Source organism: Blennius ocellaris, assembly GCF_963422515.1.
Source record: "Blennius ocellaris genome assembly, chromosome: 13".
NCBI lineage: Eukaryota > Metazoa > Chordata > Actinopteri > Blenniiformes > Blenniidae > Blennius > Blennius ocellaris.
Window position 1 is genome coordinate 18,302,453 of NC_137662.1, and position 23,289 is coordinate 18,325,741.

At 40.2% G+C, this 23,289-nt stretch overlaps 1 protein-coding gene across 2 annotated transcripts in view; it reads right to left on the reverse strand.

The window, feature by feature from the left end:
* Positions 1-23,289, reverse strand: part of LOC308138499 (cGMP-dependent protein kinase 1) — a gene marked incomplete at its 5' end in the record, with an annotated part of 95,273 nt that overhangs the window by 54,607 nt on the left and 17,377 nt on the right. For both annotated transcript variants that reach the window (XM_080507630.1, XM_080507629.1), the window contains one exon: positions 8,003-8,116. In XM_080507630.1, the coding sequence (XP_080363756.1) occupies positions 8,003-8,116 (114 nt within the window). The remainder of the gene's footprint in view (positions 1-8,002; positions 8,117-23,289) is intronic.

Genomic DNA, 23,289 nt, shown 5'->3' on the forward strand with positions numbered 1-23,289 from the left:
ATATTCATGAGGAAATGGTGCATGGCGCGGAGACCCACAGACCTGCATGCACACTCATAGATGAGAAGTCCTTAATCTTAAAGGACAGACTCTGTCATGGTTTGGTTAGCTGCCATTAGTCGGAAATTAAAATCTTCCATCATACTAATTAAGTTGCATTTTCATTTTTGTGTCATATCCACATTAGCTGTGAGTGGCGAGGTATAAATGTCAAATTATTGAGATCATTAGGCAAGAGGAAATGTGAATTTGAGATGAGTATCTGATTCTATAATGTCGACATGAGTTGGATTTCATGAATATGCATCTGATACATTTATGCATTAGTTATATACAGTACAACCCCTTTTCATAATAATACATTTGGAGTAATATATTCCCACTGCCCTTTTGGATGAACCCAAGATAACCTCCATTAGCATCATGCATTCTTCTGAAGAGATAATAAACAGGGTGTTACTGTCATTGCCCCCGGCTTCCGCTGATCCGCTGTACTGTATATTTTCTCGAACCTGTTATTAACGGCCAGATCAAGCTGACTGGCACGACTGGATGACGTGCGACTACACCTGGATGTGATCCGAGAGGCTTTCAGTCCAATTTACCAGTTCGCCTGACACCATCTTCAATGCTGTCAGTCCAATTCCTTGTTAACCAATTCATTCCTATGACTTGGCCAAGTGTACATCTGATACACATGCACAGTTTTTGCATACATTAACACAACGCCAATGAGCCTGCAAACGTTAGCTGTTTGCAATCAACAAGGGTAAATGTTAAGAAGCACTTCTTTGCCCTCCTGGCCATGAACAGTTAAGAGATACGCTGATTAGCTTTAAATTGGGTTTATAAAGGAAACTAAGAGATACATGTTCCCAGTTTGATTCTGATAGTTTGTATATTCTTTTCTGTGTATTGGTGGGCTTTGTTCAAGTAGAGTAGTGGCTTTTTCCACAAAATTCAAACACATGCTTGTCATGTTAACTGGTCACTTTAAGTTGTTCGTAGGTATGTGAAACAAGCAACCATCTCCCCACTATAATGTGTTAAATAAAGCAAGTATGGAAGAAGACTAAATAGATCAAATAAATAGTTTTGTTTATATCTTTGCTTTTGCTACATTCATAGCCTGCTAACTTTATATTATTCCATGTTTAGTTTTTTTCTTCTCTCCAAAACTACTTATCAGTTATTATACAAGTTTAGGCTAAAATGTCAATTAACAAAATTAATTAGGTAAAAGTTAGATTTGTTCCAAAATGTTAAGCACAAAACTTTTTTTTTTTTAATTATTGTCTGATACATTTGGTTCAGGAAGTTGCACTGCAGCAGTAAAAACAAAGTTTTAACATTGGGCAGAACTCCCTCCTGCTATTTATCTTGATTTTTCGGCACACTTGGTTCTCAGTTTATGTGTGACACCAATGTGTAATCCTATTTGTTTGTCTTTCGTACATGCACGCACACACGCACACACACACACAGACACACAGTCACACGGCAAATAATAACTGCAAAATAAATGAGCAACTCCACTTCCAAGTACCCTCTGGCAACTGGAAGTACATGTAGCTCTTTCTGGGAGTCACATCAGAACAGTAAAAAAAAAAAAGAAAGAAGAAAAAACAACACTGAGCCACAATTCTTGTGTTGGTTCTAACCACTGGAAGGAGAGGTTGTTTAATGCCTGAAAAAAAAAACTAAAAACATTCTTAATCTTTACCAGGTTATGCATATTTAGAGTGACCTCCAGGATAAATGCAATACTTTAATCTCCAGATTTAGCCTTGAATTTTGATCATCTAGAGCCATTTTTTTTTCCTTCGGTATTTTTCTCATTCAATTCACATATTTTACAAGCTGCGATTTTCTTCGCAGTGCCTGTTTATCCTAACATCTGCCGGCCGACACTCCTTTCAACAGCAGAAATCGAATTGTCAAATGTGCAAAGATGTGTGAACGCAAAGGCAAAGCCAGTGTAAAATATCCTGATTCCTTGTGTCACAATGACAATTATGAACCTAAATGGTTGTTGAAAGTGACTGCATTGAACAGAAATCTGTCTCCATGCCTGCGTGAGTTAGTGAGTGATGTAGACTGACAGATGTGTGTGAAATGTGTTTGTGTGTGCATCTGCTGGTGGCAAACACCCACCAGTATGCTCCATGGCTGCAGCTCTATCTACACACACACTCGCGTACACCTTCGCCAGAACTGGTTTTAAACCGCAGCAGCCTGGCGCACATGGAGATGAATTATGGCTTGTTATTGTTTCAAAAGAACTACAATCTATTGATAAGCCCGCGCATTCATATGCAACAGATATGATCCAAACAGAGAGCGCTTCTCCTGGGATGACGTATGAGACGGCTTTTTCCACTATCATTAAGATGGAGCGTGCAGATAATCAGTCTCGCTGATTATGTTAGTGGTGACTGGTAGTGACCTCGCTCTTTGACAGATGACTGGTCCAAAACAATGCCAGGATTCCCGACAGCCGCTCCGGAGGCACAGAGACCAAACAACGTGTGTTTTTATGTGTGACACACATTCTCCAGCTCTTAGTGTTAATCAGAGGAGAGAAGACATTTCTCTGGTTTGTGCTTTGATTCTGCCCAAGTAGATTTTTTCTGGCATCTGTAATTCACTTCCATATGTACTTTTCTGATGATTTTCTTACTTTCACTAAATTCATTTGAACACTAATCTGCATTTTGGACTCCTTAAATTATATAAACTGACTCTTTCAACCTCTATGTGGATCACCCAAAGTCAGAGTGAAAGGTTTGAAACAGCCGGTAGTAACAGTTATTGATATTGAAGGAGCAGACGTTTGGGCTATTAAGGGCTTGCTCTATTAAATGTTTGCATGTATAAGAACTTGATATTGCACGTGTGCAAAGTGGAAGTGCATCTGCTTTACTAATAATATCACAGAAAACTGGTCCAGCTTTTCACAGAGATGCTGCTGTTGTGGCTAACCACAACTTATCTTTGTGGGCTTCTTTCAAAATATTTTTTGTGTTGTAACCCTTATGAGGTCCTGTAGTAATTTCTGCATTTCACATGGCTCTTCTTATCCCACATCATAACTCTGTGACAGATCATGGATGGATGAATGGATGGATGGATTATTACAATAACTGGATTCATTTAGATTTTATGCCCACAATTTGTTTTATTAAAAAAGCAACGACTGAGTGCTTCAGCACCTTTTTTTGTCTGTGATTGGACAGTCATACTGAAGAAGAAGTCATGGAAGCACTATAACGTTGTCTGTATGGGCACAAAGCTGTATTTCGCTAGTATCTAGTGGTTTTTGAATTTTTAAGATATCATAACCAGTCTGGTAGATAAAGCCAGGTTCCCATGACAAATCGCATCACCAGCAAGAGTGGAGGAGAAGGGTTAAAATTAAAATTACAAGGTAGTTCTGCAACAGCCACTTTAATATGAGGATTTCAGGCTTTTTTTAATTTTTATATATATTTTCAAAGTCGAACCATTTTTTGACTGGTGGAAATGACACGACTTTTCAAGATGCCACTTTGGAGAAAAGTAACTGGCGGTTTTAGAACTTCTGAATCAAAATGCTTGTTTGTTGCAGACCTGTCACCAACTTTTTCAGAATTATTTTAAAACTTAAAGCGTTGATTGTATGGCTTCAATAAACAATTTTTGTGAAGTGAACAGTAACAACATTAGATTTTTCCATCAGTCTCCTGTGGATTGCTGCAGCACTTTATACTGAATTGCATCCTGTTATGCTGTCCAAGACTTCACGAGACCGTGACATTTGGGTGCTATAAAGGAATATTTTTTTCTGAGCAGAAGGCCATTGTCCCTTCCTCTTGTCTCCCCACCAAAAAAATACCAAATTTTCCCTCGCTTCCCTTGAGGTGACTCCCTCATTTTGCTGTCACTGCTGCCTCGTATTTATCACCTCTCTATTTTGTCTCCCACTCCCATCCTTTTCTTCCACTCTCGTCTTTGGGCCAGCTCCTTGCCGGCTATTGTCATGTGAAAATGATGTGATATGGATTTGATGGTGACGTGACTTTTTTTTTTTGTAGCACCACATCCAGAATCTTTCTCTCTGCAAATAAATTCTCACCTTATTTGCCAAGAGCAGCAGAGCCAAACCTCGAGTGTGGCCATAGCTTCACACGAGAATGTCTCTATGCTGAAACTAAACATAACATATTGATCGGTGAAGCTTGTTGGGGGCTCTGCACAGCCTGGCACTGAGTGCTACTTAAAATGTTTATGCAACTTAATTCACTTGATCCAGTTCTTGTGGCAGAGAGCAATCAAATCCTCACAAATGGAATCATCTGATGGATAAAGAGGATTGATGGATATATCAGTTGCTCCTCTGCTAGGAATTTGCAATCAAGCAGCTGTAAATTTCATCACCAACGTATTTCATTCCTGCTTTAATTCCTTTCTAACTGACCTGAACATTTTCAGTTGTAGTATTTTCTGTTTTATATTATATTCATTCAGTCTTTCTTACTATTCGAGTACATTTCTTTTGAAACTATGTCCAACCTTTTTCCCAAAACAGCCACGAGTTCCATCAATACAAGTGTTGTTGGACAATAAATCTGCAAAAGAGTTATTGAATACTGAGCAGTTTGCATGTCTTCATTGTTTGTCAGAGTCTGATTATTCCTTTGACGCAGACAGTTGGTTCTAGATTGGTTTGGAAGGCAAGCAGGCATGATTACTCTGAAATAACAAAAAATTGGAACAAAATAAAAACTAGAAAGCCTGTGGTATGTTTGTGAATTCCAGGCAAAACACGAAAGTAAATGAGCGGTGAAATGCTGAGTTGATTAGAGATATGAGTTTGCTCAGGCTGCTTCCTCACTTTGATGGTCTTTCTGAAAACATCTAAGTTCTAAAGGATCTAAAGACTCATTGACCAAGACATCAGTATGCTTAATTCTGTATATTAACTCTTCAAGTAGAGGGGGCGTGTTAGAGATTTGATTGCCATTTTTGGCTAATAATCACGCTGAACGTGCATAAAAAAAACCCAAGTTAACATCCAAAGCCAGTGCTGCTGCCGTGAAGGACACAAACCAGCAAAGCAGCATAATAGGCATCATATTACAGAGAGAGGGGAATAAAAATGTACCAAAATATTTTTATTGGAGGGAGAATTGGTATATGTCGAGTACGAGTTCAGGATGATTGACCATGAAAGAAAGAATTTATCCACTTTAATAAGATCCTATTCTAAAGTTCTGAATTGCATACTTGTGCAAATAGATGGCATTTTAGCCTTTATGTGTTTTGCAGGTAATCAACAACAAATATGACACCATGAATGACATAAACCGGAGTATTCAAAAAAGTGTGTCGCATGTACAGGGCCTTGTTCACAAAAGGATGATTTGTTGGAAATTGTATTGTTTTTGTGTTCATTTTATTGCAATACCAGAGTGATTGAACGGACTCCACAGATCCCACAAGCACAAAAATGTGGCTTTAGGTTCGCTGATGGAGGAAGTTGACAAACACATTGGATCGTTACAGCAGATAAATCTGAACTGGAAAAGAAAAGAAAACAATATGGGATATAATCTGTCACAAATGGAAAAAAGAGCAACAGAGGAGTTTCAGAAAAGATTTAGAAGCTAAAGAAAGGGAAAGTATCACAAACAAAGTGCAGCTTACAAAGGTTTGGGAGCCAACTGAGGAAATACCTCTGAGTCAACTTTTCCAAGTCTTTCCACAAACAATGCAAACATTTTCAGAAATAGTAGATTACATTGTGCATCCTACAGTAACTTATTAGCATAAACTTCTCCCAGGCCACTTTTCATATTCATGAATTCAAACATGCCAAACCTATTGAGCGTTTCATTCTGTGCTTCTGTCAGACAAGATCCTCAGTGTGTCACATTAGTCGATCATCAAACATAGTTCACACTAATTTTTAAATATTCAAGTCTCCGTAGATCCAGATATTGATGTGAAAGGAAAAAAAATTATTTAACCCATATCAAAGAGATAGCTGAACACTTTCATACAGATTTATCAACAACAACCAAAAAAAGCAAAGACAGCTACTAACTAATGGCAAAATGGTCAAAGAATGTTGAAAGTTAGAAAGAAACAACTTTGGTCATTATCTCAGCTACATAAACATTGCAGTTAAAAAAGAAAAACCTGACTAATCTGATGATATTAAAAGCATTGCTCACTGTCTGTAAATTAATCTTTGCATGTAATCGTTCCTAATTGTTTCGATGAGTTTTCTTAATAGGTGACAGACTGCAGTAATCTCTTCATTATCACAGTTAGGAATAATCTTATTATATCGCGGGATACCTCTGCAGTGTCAGGATGTAGGAGGTGCCATGTGTCTGAGTCCACGTTAACAGGTCCGTCATCTAAATTCTGCCAAGATATAATTACTCATGCATATGACTTCGGAGAACGTGCAGTGTCAATTAAAGTCACAGCGGATATATCCTCCTACAGAGCTTCATGCACAGATGAAATTAAATGGGCTGTTTGGAAGCTGAAACCTGCTGTCGTCACCTGACGAAGGCTTTGGTGCCATAATGTGTAGTGACGTACATTAAAACAAAGATGGAAGGTTCGCGACGACCCCGTCAGGGTGCAAACACCCTCCAGGTCGTGTGTACAATTACATCACACGTTCCGCATGTGAGTTTTTACACGGTGGCGCCGGTGAACACGTCCAAAGATTGGCAGCAGGAAGCACGGGCCGCTGAGCCGGAGGCAGGTGGAATAATATACAGAAAGAAAAAGGCAGACACTCAGTCGCCACTGGGAAGAAGAATATTTTATCCCATAAGAGTTGGCTCGTCTCCCTGTGGGCACCCGTTGCCATGGCAACAGGAGCGAGGAGTTTCGTCAGGTTGGCTGGTTAGTGGTGGGGGATCACGAGACAAGAAAGGGGTCAGCACAGGACGGGCAACCTCCCGGACTCCGCCGTCGACCCCCACCCATCTTTTTCAGTGATTCTGCTCGTCCCAAAGCTCGAGCCCGAGGGAACCCCTGCCCTTCACGCATGCCTTCATGTCTGCATCGCATGCAGTGGGGGAAACTTCAACCAGCTCACGCAGCTCACAGGGTATGGAATTATGAACAGGGTCAATAGAGATCACACCACGGTGTATTACACTGTGAGCACTCCCTCCGGACACTGGCCAGCACTCACTTGTTTCAATCTGAACACCTTGGAATTAATGCGCATGAAAAACCCTCCAACACTCTCATCTCACCTTTTGTCTATTTATCATTTCATCCAGACACCACAATCCAAGTCACTTCCCATTTCCTACCTCACCTAAACACACATTTTTCACCATGACACGCTGTCTTGCAACACACCAAATGTGCGTAGTCCACCATCTGTTCTGTCCTTTTCTCAGGCTCCTCTGCTTACTCTGAGTCTGTCAATTCAAAATGCCAGTCTGAGAGACCACCTACTCACCCACTGTGCGTCCTTCCTTGCTGGAGCTCTGACAAGCGGGAGAGCAGACGCAGCAAGCCTTCACATTCAGCTCGCTGGGGGTCTCGCAGCACACTTTACGGGAATGTTGTGAAAACAGCCTGGTGATGGCTGGCGTTTTATCGTGGATGAGGAACAATGCTATCGCCTCGCTCCACACACCCTTTGCAAATGAGGACAACGTGGTCGCTCTCCCTGTGTGTCAACGTAAGGCCAATAACTTACAAACAGAAAGATGAGCTAACCGCCAAGCCAAGGCAATGGCTTACAATGGATGTGTGTTTTAGTAAAAACTGTAAACTGCAGTGCTGTGTGGATCAAAGTTGTTTTAATATATATACTTTTGTATATTTCAATATGTATGTATATGCAAATATGTTACATCAATGAGATGGTCCCATGTGTTTCCGTGTTTGTTTTACTGTCACCCGGGCAGTGTGTGCATATTGAACACTTGGGGTCATGTGAGCACTCTGGATGTGTTTCCACGTGTCTGCGGAGACTCACTCTTGACAGTAGCAGTCCTGGTGCAGTTGTAAAGAATAGCCAGCTCTCCAAACACCTTCCCAGGCCCCATGGTGCAGAGCTTCAAGCTCTCCTTCGTCACCTCCACCTTGCCATCTGAAACAGAGCAGAGAAAAACAGGTGAGCCCTTAGCGGAGAAACGTCAGGGTCACGTCTCCATTCAACACCAGAGTGGTTCATATGTGGCTGAGGGGGTTTGCTTCATTTATTTGGATGGCAGAGGATCAAGCCAAAGTGCTCTTCACTCAGTGAGGTATAAAAATATATAAGATCAGTTTTCTGTGCGCAGTCTTCTGGTCAACCGCTGCTCGTGCATGAAAATATCCTCCAGAGCTCAGAGACACACTGTGGTACGGTAGGCCTTGAGGCAACCCTGTGAAATCAATACACTGTAAGTGAAAACATGAGTAACATGAGAGAAGTATTTACAGAGAATTTAAAGCTATTATTTATATAATTTATATTTAAGACTTACGGAAAGATACAATTATCGACCTGATCTCCTTCCGAAGGGAATTCATGTTTACAAGGAAAAAAAACAATGACAGTCTCTGGCATCTAGTAAATTCTCATAACAACAGGTTGGTCCAAAAAAACATGTGCCAAAACAGATTATTTTTTAATATTATTTTCATTATCACGTCAAGGTTTTCTGTGTATCTCACTCACAAGGTTATAGCATATATTTAAGCGTGGCACTGCCACCAGTAATCGTTCATTCTTTGACACAAACATGAAGATTCTGGTCCCCTCATTAAAGTGTAATACCTTTATTTTGAAGGATGGCAACTAATTTGAGTTTGGGGAAATTTATAGCACATTAATTCATCATTTTATTCCCCGGCCAAACTTTCCTCAAATCTTTTCATGTGTGAAATGTTGCTTCCCTTCATCTAACTAGCTGCAAATATAATAACCTCCTTCTAACCTCTAAAATTTCCAAATCTTTTACAAAAGTGTTCATCATTTGTAGGTCAAACAGAAGAACACCAATACTCCATTCAGTAATTTGCTCAAATCCCATCAGAGCATAATCGTACAAAGGGGCCACAGATGTCGTTATTTTCAGTCATTAAACATATTGAAAGGGTCTCAAACTGTATTCAGCAAAAGCAAAATTCATCCCGAAAAATGTTTTCCACTGGGGTTAGAAATACCGTGGAGATGAATTGTGTTATGTCTTGGTAATTTGTCAGAAGAAGACGGAGATCAGTACACCGTCAAGGATTTATTAGCAGCCACTGAGAAAGCAATAACTAGAAAATGGTACATGCAGACTCACTCCACGCTACGACAAAGGCTGGAGATACATGTCATGGAGAAGGAAACACATATTGTTTGAATCCAATTACCACAATATAAAAAAAAAAAAACTGTCAAAGAATCCAAAAGAAACAGTGCAGACATTTGACAGAAAGACAAAAAGGTATTGTGTGATTGATGGCAGCAAATGTTTTGTTATGATGTTAAAACTTTTTTTGTCCTGCTAAAATGAGCAAAATAATGAAAAGAAGTTGACAATTGGGTGTTTTCAGTGTGCTTTTTCATTAAATATGCATGTGTCTTTGAAAAGAGTCCAAATGTAAATGCTTATGTATGCAGACCATGGACACGGTGGGGAAGATAATGCCGTACTAGCTCATTCTTGTTGTCTATCTAAAAAGCAGGTGACCTGAGGCTGCAACCTAATTAGTTACAGATTTTTTCCACACAAGAGAAACTGCACCTGCACACTTTTCCCTTTCCTGATGGTGACAGTTTTCAACACCGCGTTCTCTTTTCTCTCCGAAATCTACAGAGCAATGTGGATGACCGAGCCTGAAGGAGAAGCAATCTGAAGTGGAACTGCTCGGTTTTAGGTTCACACAGCTGTCCAATTGAGAAAAGAAAAAAAAAAAGTTTGATTACCATGCAATACATGGTTCAGGATTCAGTTTTGTGCTCCTTCAATTGACTGTGCAATTTTCAGCTTTCTTTCTTAAATAAAATTTAAAAAAAATAAAAGTGTGCCACTACTTAACACAAGCCATGGGTGTGTAGCAGCGGGAGAGAACTACACACATGCATGTGTCTAGACAACACCTGTGTGCAACCCAGATGAGCATACTCTGAGCTCAAAGCCAGTGAATCTATATTTTTCTTGCACACTGTAAGAGGCTCTGTGACTAGAGGGCTGGCAGCAGCTGCCGCTGTGTTTAGACAAGCCTCATCGAGGATGTGCGCCTTCACGGAAACTCTGCATTCCAGCACTACCATAACTCTGATTCACACGGCAAAATCCCAGAGAAAACAGCTAAAAGTCTGCTGCTGCTGCTGCTGGGGAGCTGATGAAATACTGCAAGATGATGAGAGTTAGCGAATCATCCCTGAAGAAAACCGCTTGATATGTTCTCTTCTGAGAGGGTCGTGACACCCGACGACGACAAGTCTCATTTTGGGTCTGTTATTACGACAGTTATTTCCACCTCACTGGAACTGCCGTGCACATTTCTTCACCCCGGCTAAAACTACATTATCCATTAACGCCCAGCATGAAACTACACCCCCCCCCTCCTCACTCCCCACCCACCCACCGCTTCCACTGTCCCTGTTTAAATGCCTTTTTGTCTGCCACAGCCCTCCTCTTACACTCTTCTCATTTTCCACTCAAATGAAGAAACAGCTGGAGACCAAACAAAAACAAAACTAAGTGAAATTGCTCAGTGAAAAGCCGCATTCAGATCTTTAACAGCGCGGTGCTCGTGAATCTTTCATTATTACCAGCGTTAAGTATTCATAAGAGGTTTTTCAGGCTGATTGAAAAACATGTGCACAGTGTCTCGCTTTCAAATGCGTTTTGTCATAATTACTCCAGCTAATCACTGGACGACTCACTTCCAGAAATCTGGAAGTCTGAGTCTGATGAAGATGGTGACATGCAGCTTTATATGAGGTTGACAACAGGATCTGAAATGCCCGATTTCAAAACATAATAAAGATCAGTTTGAGCTGCAGAGTGCCGTACTGGTTAACGCTATCGCCTCAGGATACTTCATATATTCAGATAATTTTAGACTATTAAATCTCAAGTAGGTGGAATTTTTTTTCTCTGGGTTTGTCCTGCAATATACTAGTTCAAGTCTTAAGCAGTATAGAAGGTGGATGGATGACCAATGTAAGGTATCTCAAAATACATCACAATAACCATAATAATTCTGTCTGCACCTTAGTATTATTATAATCTGCTGCTTCGACTTGAGTTATCGCATACGACTTGTAAATGGAATCATCAAGTTGTTACTTTTCAACAGAAGGTTTTTAATTATTTGTTTAATCATTGACTCACATTTGTCTTTCATGCAAGCTTGCACAACAGTTTGACCTCCTATTATGTTTATTTATCAAAATGTAATACCAAACCCAAGTGACAGATTCAGAAGTTTGCGTTGAATAAACTGGAACAACAGTGTACAACTTTTAAATGTGGACATTTGAGCATTACTTTCAATTTCTTAAGCCAAAACATAAAAGAATGACATGAAGTGAAATCTGTTACCAGATTAGTTTTGTTGCCTTTCAGTGGCTATGGTGTCAAATGTATTACATTGATAAAGATTACAAAAGATGAATATTTGAGAGAGATCTGTATCACAATGTTAAGATATAGTTACATGACAAGACATTTTAGATTTGCCACAAACTTTTTGTTTTAATCATGATTTGCTTTTATCAAGTAGACAAACAAAGAAGCACATTATCATGCGTTATCACAGGGATGATTCGCTGGGAGGGGATGAGATGGGAAAGATTCCCCTCGGATCGATGTGTCCCACCTTCTGCCTCATTATTTTTACTGCATGGCGGGATAACATTTAGTGATTAAAGCCACTTCACCCTCATAATGAAAATAAATAAATAAATCAAATAAATGTTTTCTGTTTAATAAACTCTAAATAAAGCAAACCTGCCATATTTTAATGGATTTCATTTTGTCTCCATCCATTTATTATATTTATTGCATTTTTAAACAGAAACCAAAAGTTGTACAGTGTTATGTTTTAATAAACTCATTATTACTTCTACATTATTTTTGCTCTTTTATCTGATTGATGTCTTTATACCAAAGCCTAGTTTTTTTGTTTTTTTAAAGTCCAAACCCCATTCCCACTTCATTATTGTCAACAATCTCTTAATTAATATTATAGTTTAATGTCTTCAAGTGATGTAAACTTGATCTATTGATTCAAACACATTGTAAAGATAGACCATGAATGATCTCTCAAGTATAAAAATAATTTTTTTAAACAATCCTACCTTCTGCCTTTAGTACAAACCAGGATATGATACATACATTTTTATCACTAGAAAAAAACTGACAATAATCTCAAAGTGTACAGACATGCTGACGATGACGTGATGAACACCATCAAACTTATGAACTTTGATACTTTATGGTCTCATTAAAAACATTTAATTCATATTGAAGATGCTTATACATCTTCCTTCATCCTGCTTCTTCTGATGTTTATTCCTCCATAAGATATGTACTTCAAGCATACTTCAGAATGTCTCTCATTAAATGGTAAAGTCCTGCTTTAAGCTTACTTGAGCTGTAAAAGCTCCTCTCGGGAGCCGAAAAGAGCTGAAGCTAAGTGTTGCGGCGTCATTATAGTCATGCAAATTGTATAAAGATTATATTTAATGTAATTAGTGGAGTTCAAGACTTATATCTGGAGGAGAGCCACATAGAGACTCCAACAGAAATGTGCAGTTGTGACCAATCAGCCGGCCGAGGTGCGATTATGAAGTGACTCATACCTGAGGCCTCCCATATCTTCCCAGCCGTTATTATAAACCATCAAACTGATGATGACATATAGCAGATAAGATAATGAATGATGAATAGTTGCAGAAAAAATTGCCAAAGGTTTAACATCAGCGGATTTTTTCCAGTTAAAAATTTCAAGCAGAGACCGAAGGCAACACAGCATGTTTTCGGTCTCTATCTAATCACGGGTAAAATGAGAACTTGCGTGTCTCTGATTGCTTCACTCCTCATGTGAAGTGGCCGTTCCTTCAGCAAAAACCTGTTGACTGTAGCTGTAAGACCTACAGTGAGTGTTTCAGCCACCACGTGGGCTTCAGTGAAGCAATGTGGTCGAGTGTGTGGATATAAATCGCTGCAATATACAACAGTACACAGATAAAATTGTTCTCTGCGACAGAGGTTGCAAATCACGGAAATTCATTACATGCACTGAAGGGCAGACAGAGATTTAAGGGGTTTTTTTGTGCGCGGGTTCATGTGAGGACAAAGACGAGTGCACGTCAGTTAGCAAAATCCTCACGCCTCACTTTGGACGAAGCTAATAATTTCCTGTGGTGAGCCATGTAATTAATTCTTCAGAAAGGTGAGTAGTGGAGCGGGGAGCTTGTTTTCGGATAGCTCGCTGACCACAGTCTGGGGGGGAATTGTCAGGAAATTAAGTAATGCAATTATACTTTTTATTGGACTTTCCACAATTGAGCTGTTTTCAGAAGCATTTATTCAGATATTCAAAAGCATCCCTCCAGACACCCACGTACTAGCACTTTGCTCAGATCATTTCCTGTTTTATTTGACTAATAAGGGCTGTGCTTTATCACGCAGGTCTGCTTCAGTAACTTCAAATTCACCTTGTGCTTGTATCCGTACCTCAGTCAAAACCAAACGGATGTGCAAACACATAGCCTCATTAGGCAGGCAACCTGATATCAAGTTTCAACACATCTCCGTTCAGCGAGCCGGTCATCAACTACATCTACTGTATGCGCTTTGCGCTGTCTGAAAGCAAATTAAAAAGAAAAATGAAACGCAATAAGAAAACGCAAACGACATGCGCATGATGTTGACTGCTGTTGGGGCTTCTTCTGCCAATACATCACAGCACGACTTCTTCCCCCAGAGGCTGTGAAGCCGTATTAATGGCTGATCATTTGAATTCACACAGGGGTGCACTCGACATAGCAGGTCGTGGGGACAGACCTCGGAGCAGACTTCCCTCTGGCTCCACGTCAGAAGTGATTCTGACTGCATTCCAAATTAAAAAAGCTGCCGTCTTTCGGCCAGATTCTTATCTCACTCTGGCATTGAAGACTTCACAGATAAAGAAAAAGAAGCAGCATGAATCTGGTCCGGCTCACTCCAGCTAATAAGAGTGTTTTATATCGTCCTCTTTGATCTGCAAGGATATTTGACCAATTATCAAGCAGTATTTTTTTAGACTAAACCTTGTGGACAACAGTAAAAAGCCTGTTTGTCATATGTCAACTTGTTTGTGCCTCTGCAGGACAAATAGGACCACAAGGGCTTTTTTTTTTTTTCTTTTAATTACCCTCAAAGTAAATCTGGATAAAGGAACATCTGTTAATGTGGAGTCTTTCACACTGGGACCATTAGGCTGCATCTATAAATAAAGTTGCGTTTCAGAGGTCAGGCAAAGGCTCCCTCCCCGTCTCTCGTTGATAGTTCCCCCGTTTTCATCACAAAGTGGAGATCAGGAAACAGGATGTGGGGGAGTTCATATCCCATAGAGGATAATATACAACCACCATCGTATCCTGATGGGCCTTGTTCTTCCGGCACTGCTAAGAGGTCAAATTACCCAATGTTATGCCTTTCCATTTAGAGCGGAGGAGGAACTTCCCAGAGCAGAGAGACGTCATTACCACTGAAGGTATAATGCTTGAGTTGACTCTGCTAACGTCAAGTGAGATCTTATGAGTCCACCAGGGAAGTCAGCCACTCCAACCGGGTAGTTTTAATGGTTTGGTGGAGAAAGAGTCATGGGACAAATCGGACTGGAGCCTCAATTTGTCGAGCGTGGGAGAAACTCAACAGGGAATGAACTGGGTTCAGAAAATTCTCACTTAAACCCCCCCCCCCCAAAAAAAAAAACCATTTGCTCTTTATTATATAAAAAAATGAAAACACAGTAAATAAATTGAAGTTCAATGAGAAAAACTGATATTGGATTCTTTGATATGGCAATATGTTTGTACCTTGTTCTTGTTTTAAAGAAGACAATGTGACCTATCAGACCAAACATTTAAGGAGGGAACACACACACACACACACACACACACACACACACACACACACACACACACACACACACACACACACACACACACACTGTTCCTGTTCCCAAATGACAACTAGCTTTCTTGACAGTCCCACACATACAATATGTTTCCCCACAGTTAAAAATTATATAAAGCTATGCTGTAGTTTAGGAAATACAGAGACAAGCTGGGGCCAACAGAAGGAACAAACATGAGAGGAGACAGCGAAAAATAGAGTTACAGCAGCATTGTGTCATTAATCAGGATGGCTCAGAATAAGAAACACTTTTTATGGAATTCAAAGTTCCCCAGCACTGGAAATAACAATCAAAACAAGCGTTGTTACAGAGAATCCTTGTTTGTGTAACTGTGGACTGTGGGATGATGCATGTCTGGTGAATGCCAAAATAAGGACAGAGCGTGGTGTTGATGGCGTTTGACAGAAAGATGTGTTGTCTTTCGAATGTGGAATGCAAATGGCAAGAGATCTTCTGACACTACTTGGTTAACGCTGACTCTGTCATGGTGGAGAGCTGTATTTTGAATAAAAACAGGAAAAAGTTGAGACCCAAAACAAATATCAAATAGTGATTGTCTCACCCAGCGGTTGGGGAAACCTACAGGGAAGGGGTCTTAAAGCTTACATTTTTGCACAGCAAGTTCCTAACTCCTTCAGAAGACAGCTTGTTTCTTTTAAATTAGAATTTGGTTTGATCCTCTAAATGTCTTTAATCAAGGCTCAACAGATGTACGGTCTTAGTATGCAGCACATATGTCATCAACTACCATGTGCAGGACATTTTTTAATTTGTATTTGCATCGTAACCATCGTTATATAACACAGCCAGTTATACATCATTAAAATGGCTCAAAATCATAATTTTTAGCCTAAAAATTATAATTTCTAAATGGATATCTGCAAAACATTGGTCATTATTTTGTCATCATTGTTGTCGTACCATTTTTTGTTTATTTATACTCATCTGCAAAAAAGCGTCATCATATTTGTGTGTGCATGTGCGTTTGTGTGTTTGCCGTGCCATTCCGAAGCATGTTTCTGTTGTGACGTGTAACGAAAATCAATCAGTTGCTGACTGGGAGGACAAGATCAACAGGAAGGAAGAAGATTACCGGTACCTCCTTGTTCAGCATTACTATTTTACTCATCAAAAGTATGACCATCATCGCTTCAACATTATTATCTGGTAAGAAACAAGAAGAAAAATGCAAAAGTTACCAAATATGGTCACCGGTCCTATGGAGAGGCTATCAGGAACAGTTACAATATGATGAAAGCATAGTTGTAATTCTTCACAGTGTCTCACATTTCAAAATGATTCTAACTTACTATATTCTTAGTTTATCTGTATATCATACATGTAATTGTCAAATATCTTGAAAAATGTAGGTCAAGGAGTAAATTTGAATCTGAATATAACCTATAGCTAATTGCAATTATAAATACAGGGTGAAGGTTAAGCGCTTGACCCCCAAAAGAAAGAATTCTGTGTGATACTAATTTCCGGTTCGGCTTTTTGAAAATGCATTCTCGGTGCAGTATTCTGGTAAACATCTAAATTTAAATTATAATGGAACACTACAATAAGCAAAATAACACAATAGCTTAAAAGTCTGTTGGCAAAACTGACCAAAGAAGGTTTGTATTTACACCGGATCGAAATCTGATTAAAACAAGCCTTCAAAAAAATCAAACAACTTTTGTCCAGCCTTCTCTGCCAATAAAGAGCGCAAATTACAATCAATACTGTGAACAGAAGTGAAACGAGCATGTGAGTAAAGTTCACTATGAATGACCTTCATCCTCCACACAGCGACACCAATCTATCAATGTAGTCAGTCACCCACACAAACAAACCCCTCTTTGAGGTCAAATATCTACTTAATGATAGTGTTTCTTTCAAAATGACCACAGACACACTGATGGACCCGACTGAATGGAGCTGATGGCGTCAATATTACATGTGTGATATATTTATTGATGCGTAGAGCTTTCTGCATGAGATTTTAAAGAGCTGGCATCTACAGTAGAAGAATGATATTTCCCCCATATCAGATATTGTTACAAAAATAGCCATATAGGCTGTTATCCAAGTTGTGGTATAAGATTTGCAGGGAAGATAAAAGAGAAAAGTTCAGCCATCATTGACTCAGACAGCTGCCACAAACGGCTACGAGCTTTCACGGCAGTGTCGGCTTCCATCTCTGCTCTTGTTGTCACCACTGGCTGTCACGTTAACACATAAAGCCAACTCTGAATCCTTCAACAGTGCTTGACGCTAGTCTGCATTCTCTCCATATTTAATGCTTGTTGATTCCTATCAGCTTCCTGGCAAAAAACTAGTGTGGAAATCCACTTCTGGGTCCTTGAGAATCTTGCAAGAAATAAAGTAGGAAAGGTAAAAAAATAAAAAAATAAAAAGCAATTCCTTCAATCCTACATCAAACCACAAATTCTGATGTTGCAAAAATCAGTAGTGAAATCAGTTCTGATAGGAGATGCTTCGAAAGTCACATTGGTTGTTGTTGTGTTCCTGTCAGGTGATTTAAATTCAGCTTTCCGCCCCCTCATTTCTCCTGAACTGCACAGAAACGGGTACCAGACTCAGAATAGAATTGAGTTGAACATCTTGCAGACTTTAGCTCAGCCTTTAGCCGCTTTGGCTGAAGTGGACTCAGCTCACCTTCATTTTACTTGTGTCATGTCAAATCATAATGCTGCCACCATTCATATTCAATTGACAAGATCTGACAGTTTTTGTGACTTTTCTTTTTCCCTGACAGGCGCTGCCGCGCAGATCTGAACTGAGGGCACGCTGGCTGACGTGAAGCAGTCTTCTTAAATGCATGGCGCTTTCTCTCCAGGAGCCACGAAAGAAAGGGAATATAAAGCAGGCGGAAGGCAAAACAAGCTGGGTGAAAAGTGGAAGGAGGGAAACATGAGGGGAGGACAAGAAACAGAAAAGGACAGCAGGGGAGGAAGTCACAGGGAGACGCAGAGAGACACCTGACGCTCTTGGTGAGCAATGCTGAATGTTGTGTCATTGAGGCGAGAGCACTTCTCATTTTGGTTTTTGGTTCAGCTGAGGCGCCGTCCTGCTGAGCTCCCCGCTATCGTGCATGCAGGAAAATTACACTGCAGTGGCATGTGAAACCTAAACGTGTTAAACAGTGCCGCGTCAATCGGTTTCAGAAGACTCCTGGTTTCATCCTTTTTACATCATTTCGCCTTGGAGACGGGGATTGGGCAGTACTGTAGCACCGTACGTCGACTTTTAGAGCCTCACACTGAAAGTTACTTCCATTTAGTGCGAGTAATAAGACTCGTGAGGTGAGATATGATGGGTAAATCTCCAATCGACTGCAGCTGCTCCGCAATTTAAAACATGTGAATAGAACCACTCAGTCAGTCTACTTCTCATCAAACTCTGATTAACGTTAGTTGTGTTGACAAGCTGATTGATAGCCTGAGCAGAGGGCAGTAAAAATTATCGTTTTGTATTCACACATGAAATTAGAGCCTCGTAATTAGCAGTTAGTGTCCCAGCCATGTGCAGGAAGTGTAGCGTTTCCTTTATCCAAACCAAACTTAATTAGGTGCCTTCAACATCAGAATACAGATTAATATGAACCTGAAGTACGACAATAATGGGCCGCTTTCATTTTTCACAGCCTCCTCCAATTTCAATAGTTTGTATCAGCTATGATGTGGAACACCTACAAGATTCCCTGTGAGTTTCAACATTTTAGGCCATATTACTTAGTGGTAAAATGCAACACAGGTGAGATTAATGGGAAAATCAAAAGTTAAAAGAGACATGATGTACAATAGTGTGGACCTCAAACACTGGAGGCCAAAATAGATGGATTGGATTAATTGATCATATCTTTTTTATCGTCCTTGTGCAGTTTGAGGATGAAACCAAAGCAAAATGTATCAAATGTATGACATTTGGGTATGATATTGTTTTTGTCCTGCAGAGAGCGTCTAACATTTTTATTTCTTTATGAAAATATAAAACATATCAATATTAGGATGTGTCTAAAACCACTCAGATAAACTACTGTGATTTGTACTGTTTTGGCATAATCCCAAACACTGGACCTGATGACGAAAGACCCACAAATGAGGATATCACTGTTTGTCAAAAAACTTTGGACTAATCCACTCAATGGCTTTTGCAGCTTTTCCAGCCTGGCAGAACAACAAATAATTTTTGTTCCCCAAATGTTTTCAACTCATGGTGTTTGATGAGCTCAGAATTGTTTAATCTCATTGGCTCATTGAATAATTTCAAAATCCCCTTAGATAATGTCTGAAGTACTTCGTCATAAGATTTAAATCGTGTTTTTCCTTGTTGTCAAAGAGAAGATTCACAACTTTACACACATACAGTGTACAGAGAAAGTTAGCTATAACGGCGATGTGGAGCGTATTTGGTGAAGAAGAATAAGGTTCAAAAGGATGAATTTTAACTCAGGAGACTTAATAAAAAACAATCTGCAGTGAGAGATGAGAAATGAAAAAAATACCCACATCTCAGAGTCGCGTAAACCTTGACTCCATAGACTCTGATTGATGATGGTAAAGTGGCCTTTCTGAGCTAACTGTATGCAGGCTCCTTCAATGCAGAGGCACAAAAATACACAATGGAGGCTTTCAACTATTTAATAAAGTTGGACATTGCAGCAATACTGATGTCTCTTTTAAGTATCTTAGTGTTTCCTGGGTCTGCTTTTCTGGACTGAAGCTTTAGATGTTGTTCCTGGGATCTACCGCCCGAGTGCTCCTACGACTATGGAGGCCATATCAGCTTTAACCCTCCACATGTGTTCCTGCCATTCCTTCAAACCCTTGGTACTTCCCTATCTTTGCATGTTCATCCTTTCTGATGTTAGAATCAGCCAGGAGTGCCACATGTATTAACAGTGTGGAAACTGAAGTCCTACATGATCTTTGCCCTGATGTTCTCAACCACCCTTAGAGATGTCCAATCGGGGTTGTGTACTCAGAACACACTGGGTACAAATGTTTCTGTTCACTATCCTAATCACTTTCTCGTGTCTCTCAATTTACGCTGATCCTGCTTGCATCTTTCGCCCGCCTGCACCATGGGTCTTATCTACTATGGCCGACCTTGGCCCTTGTGCTCAGTCCCTGTTCCAGTGCTGTCTGACTATTTCACTTCGTAGCTCATCCTTTGGCGCCGTCTTCTTAACATATCCTTGGATTGTGGATGTCTTATCCTCGACAGTGGCTCTCATGCTCACTGGTCCTCGGGCTGCTTCATATCTCTTAGTGCATAGCCTCAGGATGCTGGACTTGGGTTGAAACCCTCCATGTATGATGAGGAGCTTTTATGTTTTGATGTCTGTGACTTCTATTTCATTCTTTGTCAAGCTTATGATCCCGGCTGACTATCTGGTCACTGGCAGTGTGTACATGTTGATGACCCCAACCCTTGGTCTCATCATTCAACTGACTTCTCAGGACTTCTCACTCTCTGGAGGTATTTGGTTGACTTCTTTGTGGCCTCATCATGGTTGCAGAATAATAGAATAATACGCTATGTTGTCCTGTGATAGGTCAATTCCTAACACGCACTGTGTGTGTGTGTGTGTGTGTGTGTGTGTGTGTGTGTGTGTGTGTGTGTGTGTGTGTGTGTGTGTGTGTGTGTGTGTGTGTGTGTGTGTGTGTGTGTGTGTGTGTGTGTGTGTGCGTGCGTGCGTGCGTGCGTGCGTGCCTGTGTGCGTGTCTGCGTGCGCGCATGTGCTTAAAGGTTCGAGTGAACACAAATTTGGAGGCAAGACTGAGGTGTGTGTTTTAGGTCAATTAGGAAATTAATGTAAGTCAATACAATTGAAGGTGATGGATTACTTGTGGGAGTGTGTGCTTCTTCTTCTATGCTGGTTGGGAAATCAACCTGTCAGCCCATGGGGACTTATGTCACAAAGAAGTTACGTCCCGTGAAGGAGAAATCACTAAAATGAGGACGCATCTTAACATTTGACTTGGAGACGAGCTCGGTTAAGGTTAATTAATGCAGGAAATAAATATGAGTCGAAGCAATGTCCCCAGACGTTATGAAAGCACAACGGGCCTGAGTTACTAAGATCCTGCATCAATCATACAAATAGCTTGTGCTTTGACTTTGGATGTATTGTGCTGGTGATTTACTAAGAATAATACAATGAGGGGCATTGTGTACAATCACTAGTATTCAAACCAGGTTTTTCCTGGCATTCGTGTGTTTACAGGAGAACAACCTGCTGAAAATGGCATTGCTTCTGTTTTGGGGCATTTGAATAGAGGACAGAGCCTCCACTAACACAAAAATGACAAGATGGACGTGTTGTCGTTAGTTAACTTATTTGATGTTGATTTGATTAACATTTTCCTCCATTTTTCTAGCAAAACAACATGTTAACATTAGCTTTGCCCACAAATTGAATCACTATATAAACAAATGTAATTTCCGGACTATAAGCCACAGCTTATAGCTTAAACTGCAGCTTAAACAATGACGGGTGTAATTAATGGATTGTTAAATTCACGTCAGCTTCACGCCAGATACATGGGTGATGCGTTCAGGTGCATCACGTAACTCCGACCTGTCTATTTTTCTTTTTAAATTTGGTGGGTGCGGCTCATAGTCAGGTGTGCTCAATAGTCTGGAAATGATGGTACATCAAAGTATCTGAATTGCCCATAGAGATATTTGGAAGAAGTAACTATTGATTGAAATGCGAATAAAAATTGATCGCCCAAATAGTCTTTGTTTTTACTGTTGTGGGGACTAATTGCCTGTTTGGATGCAAGCCCTTAAAAGTTTGCGGTGAAGCCATGTTTCGAGGTGAACTTTAGAAAAATTAAGAATGAGTTAGGTCAAGGTAAATAGTACATACACCGGAGGTTTGGGTAAGTTAGCGACACGTGCGAAGGTAAATTGTGTGCTTGTGTGCATCTTCCTCTTGAAGTAAGGGGAAGGATTTGTCCATCACTGTAGCGGAGCAGATTACTTGCACCCTATCTTGTATCCTCAGCCTGAACCTCAGCAGACACAGCTTATCCAGTCACTGCAGACTCTCAGCATCACTCCCAGTATGTGACCACCAACACACCACACACACGCACGCACGCACACACACACACACACACACACACACACACACACACACACACACACACACACACACACACACACACAAACTCCCAGGCATGTTCGCAGCAGCCCGTGTTCAATGCACAGGATGGACTTTCAAACATTTGCATAATATCCAGCTTATATGAGGATTCCTCAGGTCTTTCTATTTTAATTATGTGATATAAGTAGAGCATACTTATATCACACATGCATGGCTTTTATGGTCTTTCCAGATGAGGTACTTTCAAAAAGCAGGGTTAGCCACAAAGGGGATAAAGGCTCAGGGATAATTTACAAATCACTCATTAATTCTTGCTCTGAGGTGAAATCATAGGGCTCTTTAGAGAGAAAATGGGGATCAATTCTTATCCCCCGTCTCAGGTGAAAGAGAAGAAACAGAGGCAATTACAAAAACTAATAGGGGAAAAGAAAATACAGTGACAGGAAAATAAACAGTATAAAAGGAAAAGCAGAATGATATTGAGGTAAGCTGGACTGACGGGCGAAGGTGAGCAAAGGGGGATAAGACAGAGGGAAAATAAGCAATGAGCAAGCAGGGAGGGGAAGTGACAAGAAGACAGATGAGGGTCAGAGTTGGGAAAAAGAAGGGAATATGGAGTGATGGAGGGAAACGTGCCTGTCTCTGATCTCATGTATGGGCATTTCGTATAACTTGTGTTGGTGTGTCTCAGTGTGTCAGTGAGAATGGAACACAGAGAGAAAGTGACACAGGGAACCCAGTTGAAGGTGGAAAAAGCAAATGAGAAAAGACACTTGCCAGAAAGAGAGTATCTTCACTTGATGTTCGGTGCAGATGGTGGTCTGCTCAGCGTCAGTGAGATTATTAGTCTGCTGCACACGCTTACGCACCATTTGCACATAAATGACACATTAACTAAAGGTATATACTTCTTGATAGAAGGATTTCAGATCATTAAGGCACCTGCACACCACAGACAGCATGATCATTTCATATGTTCATTTATTTTACAAACATACTTTATGGAAGATTTTAAGCTTCAA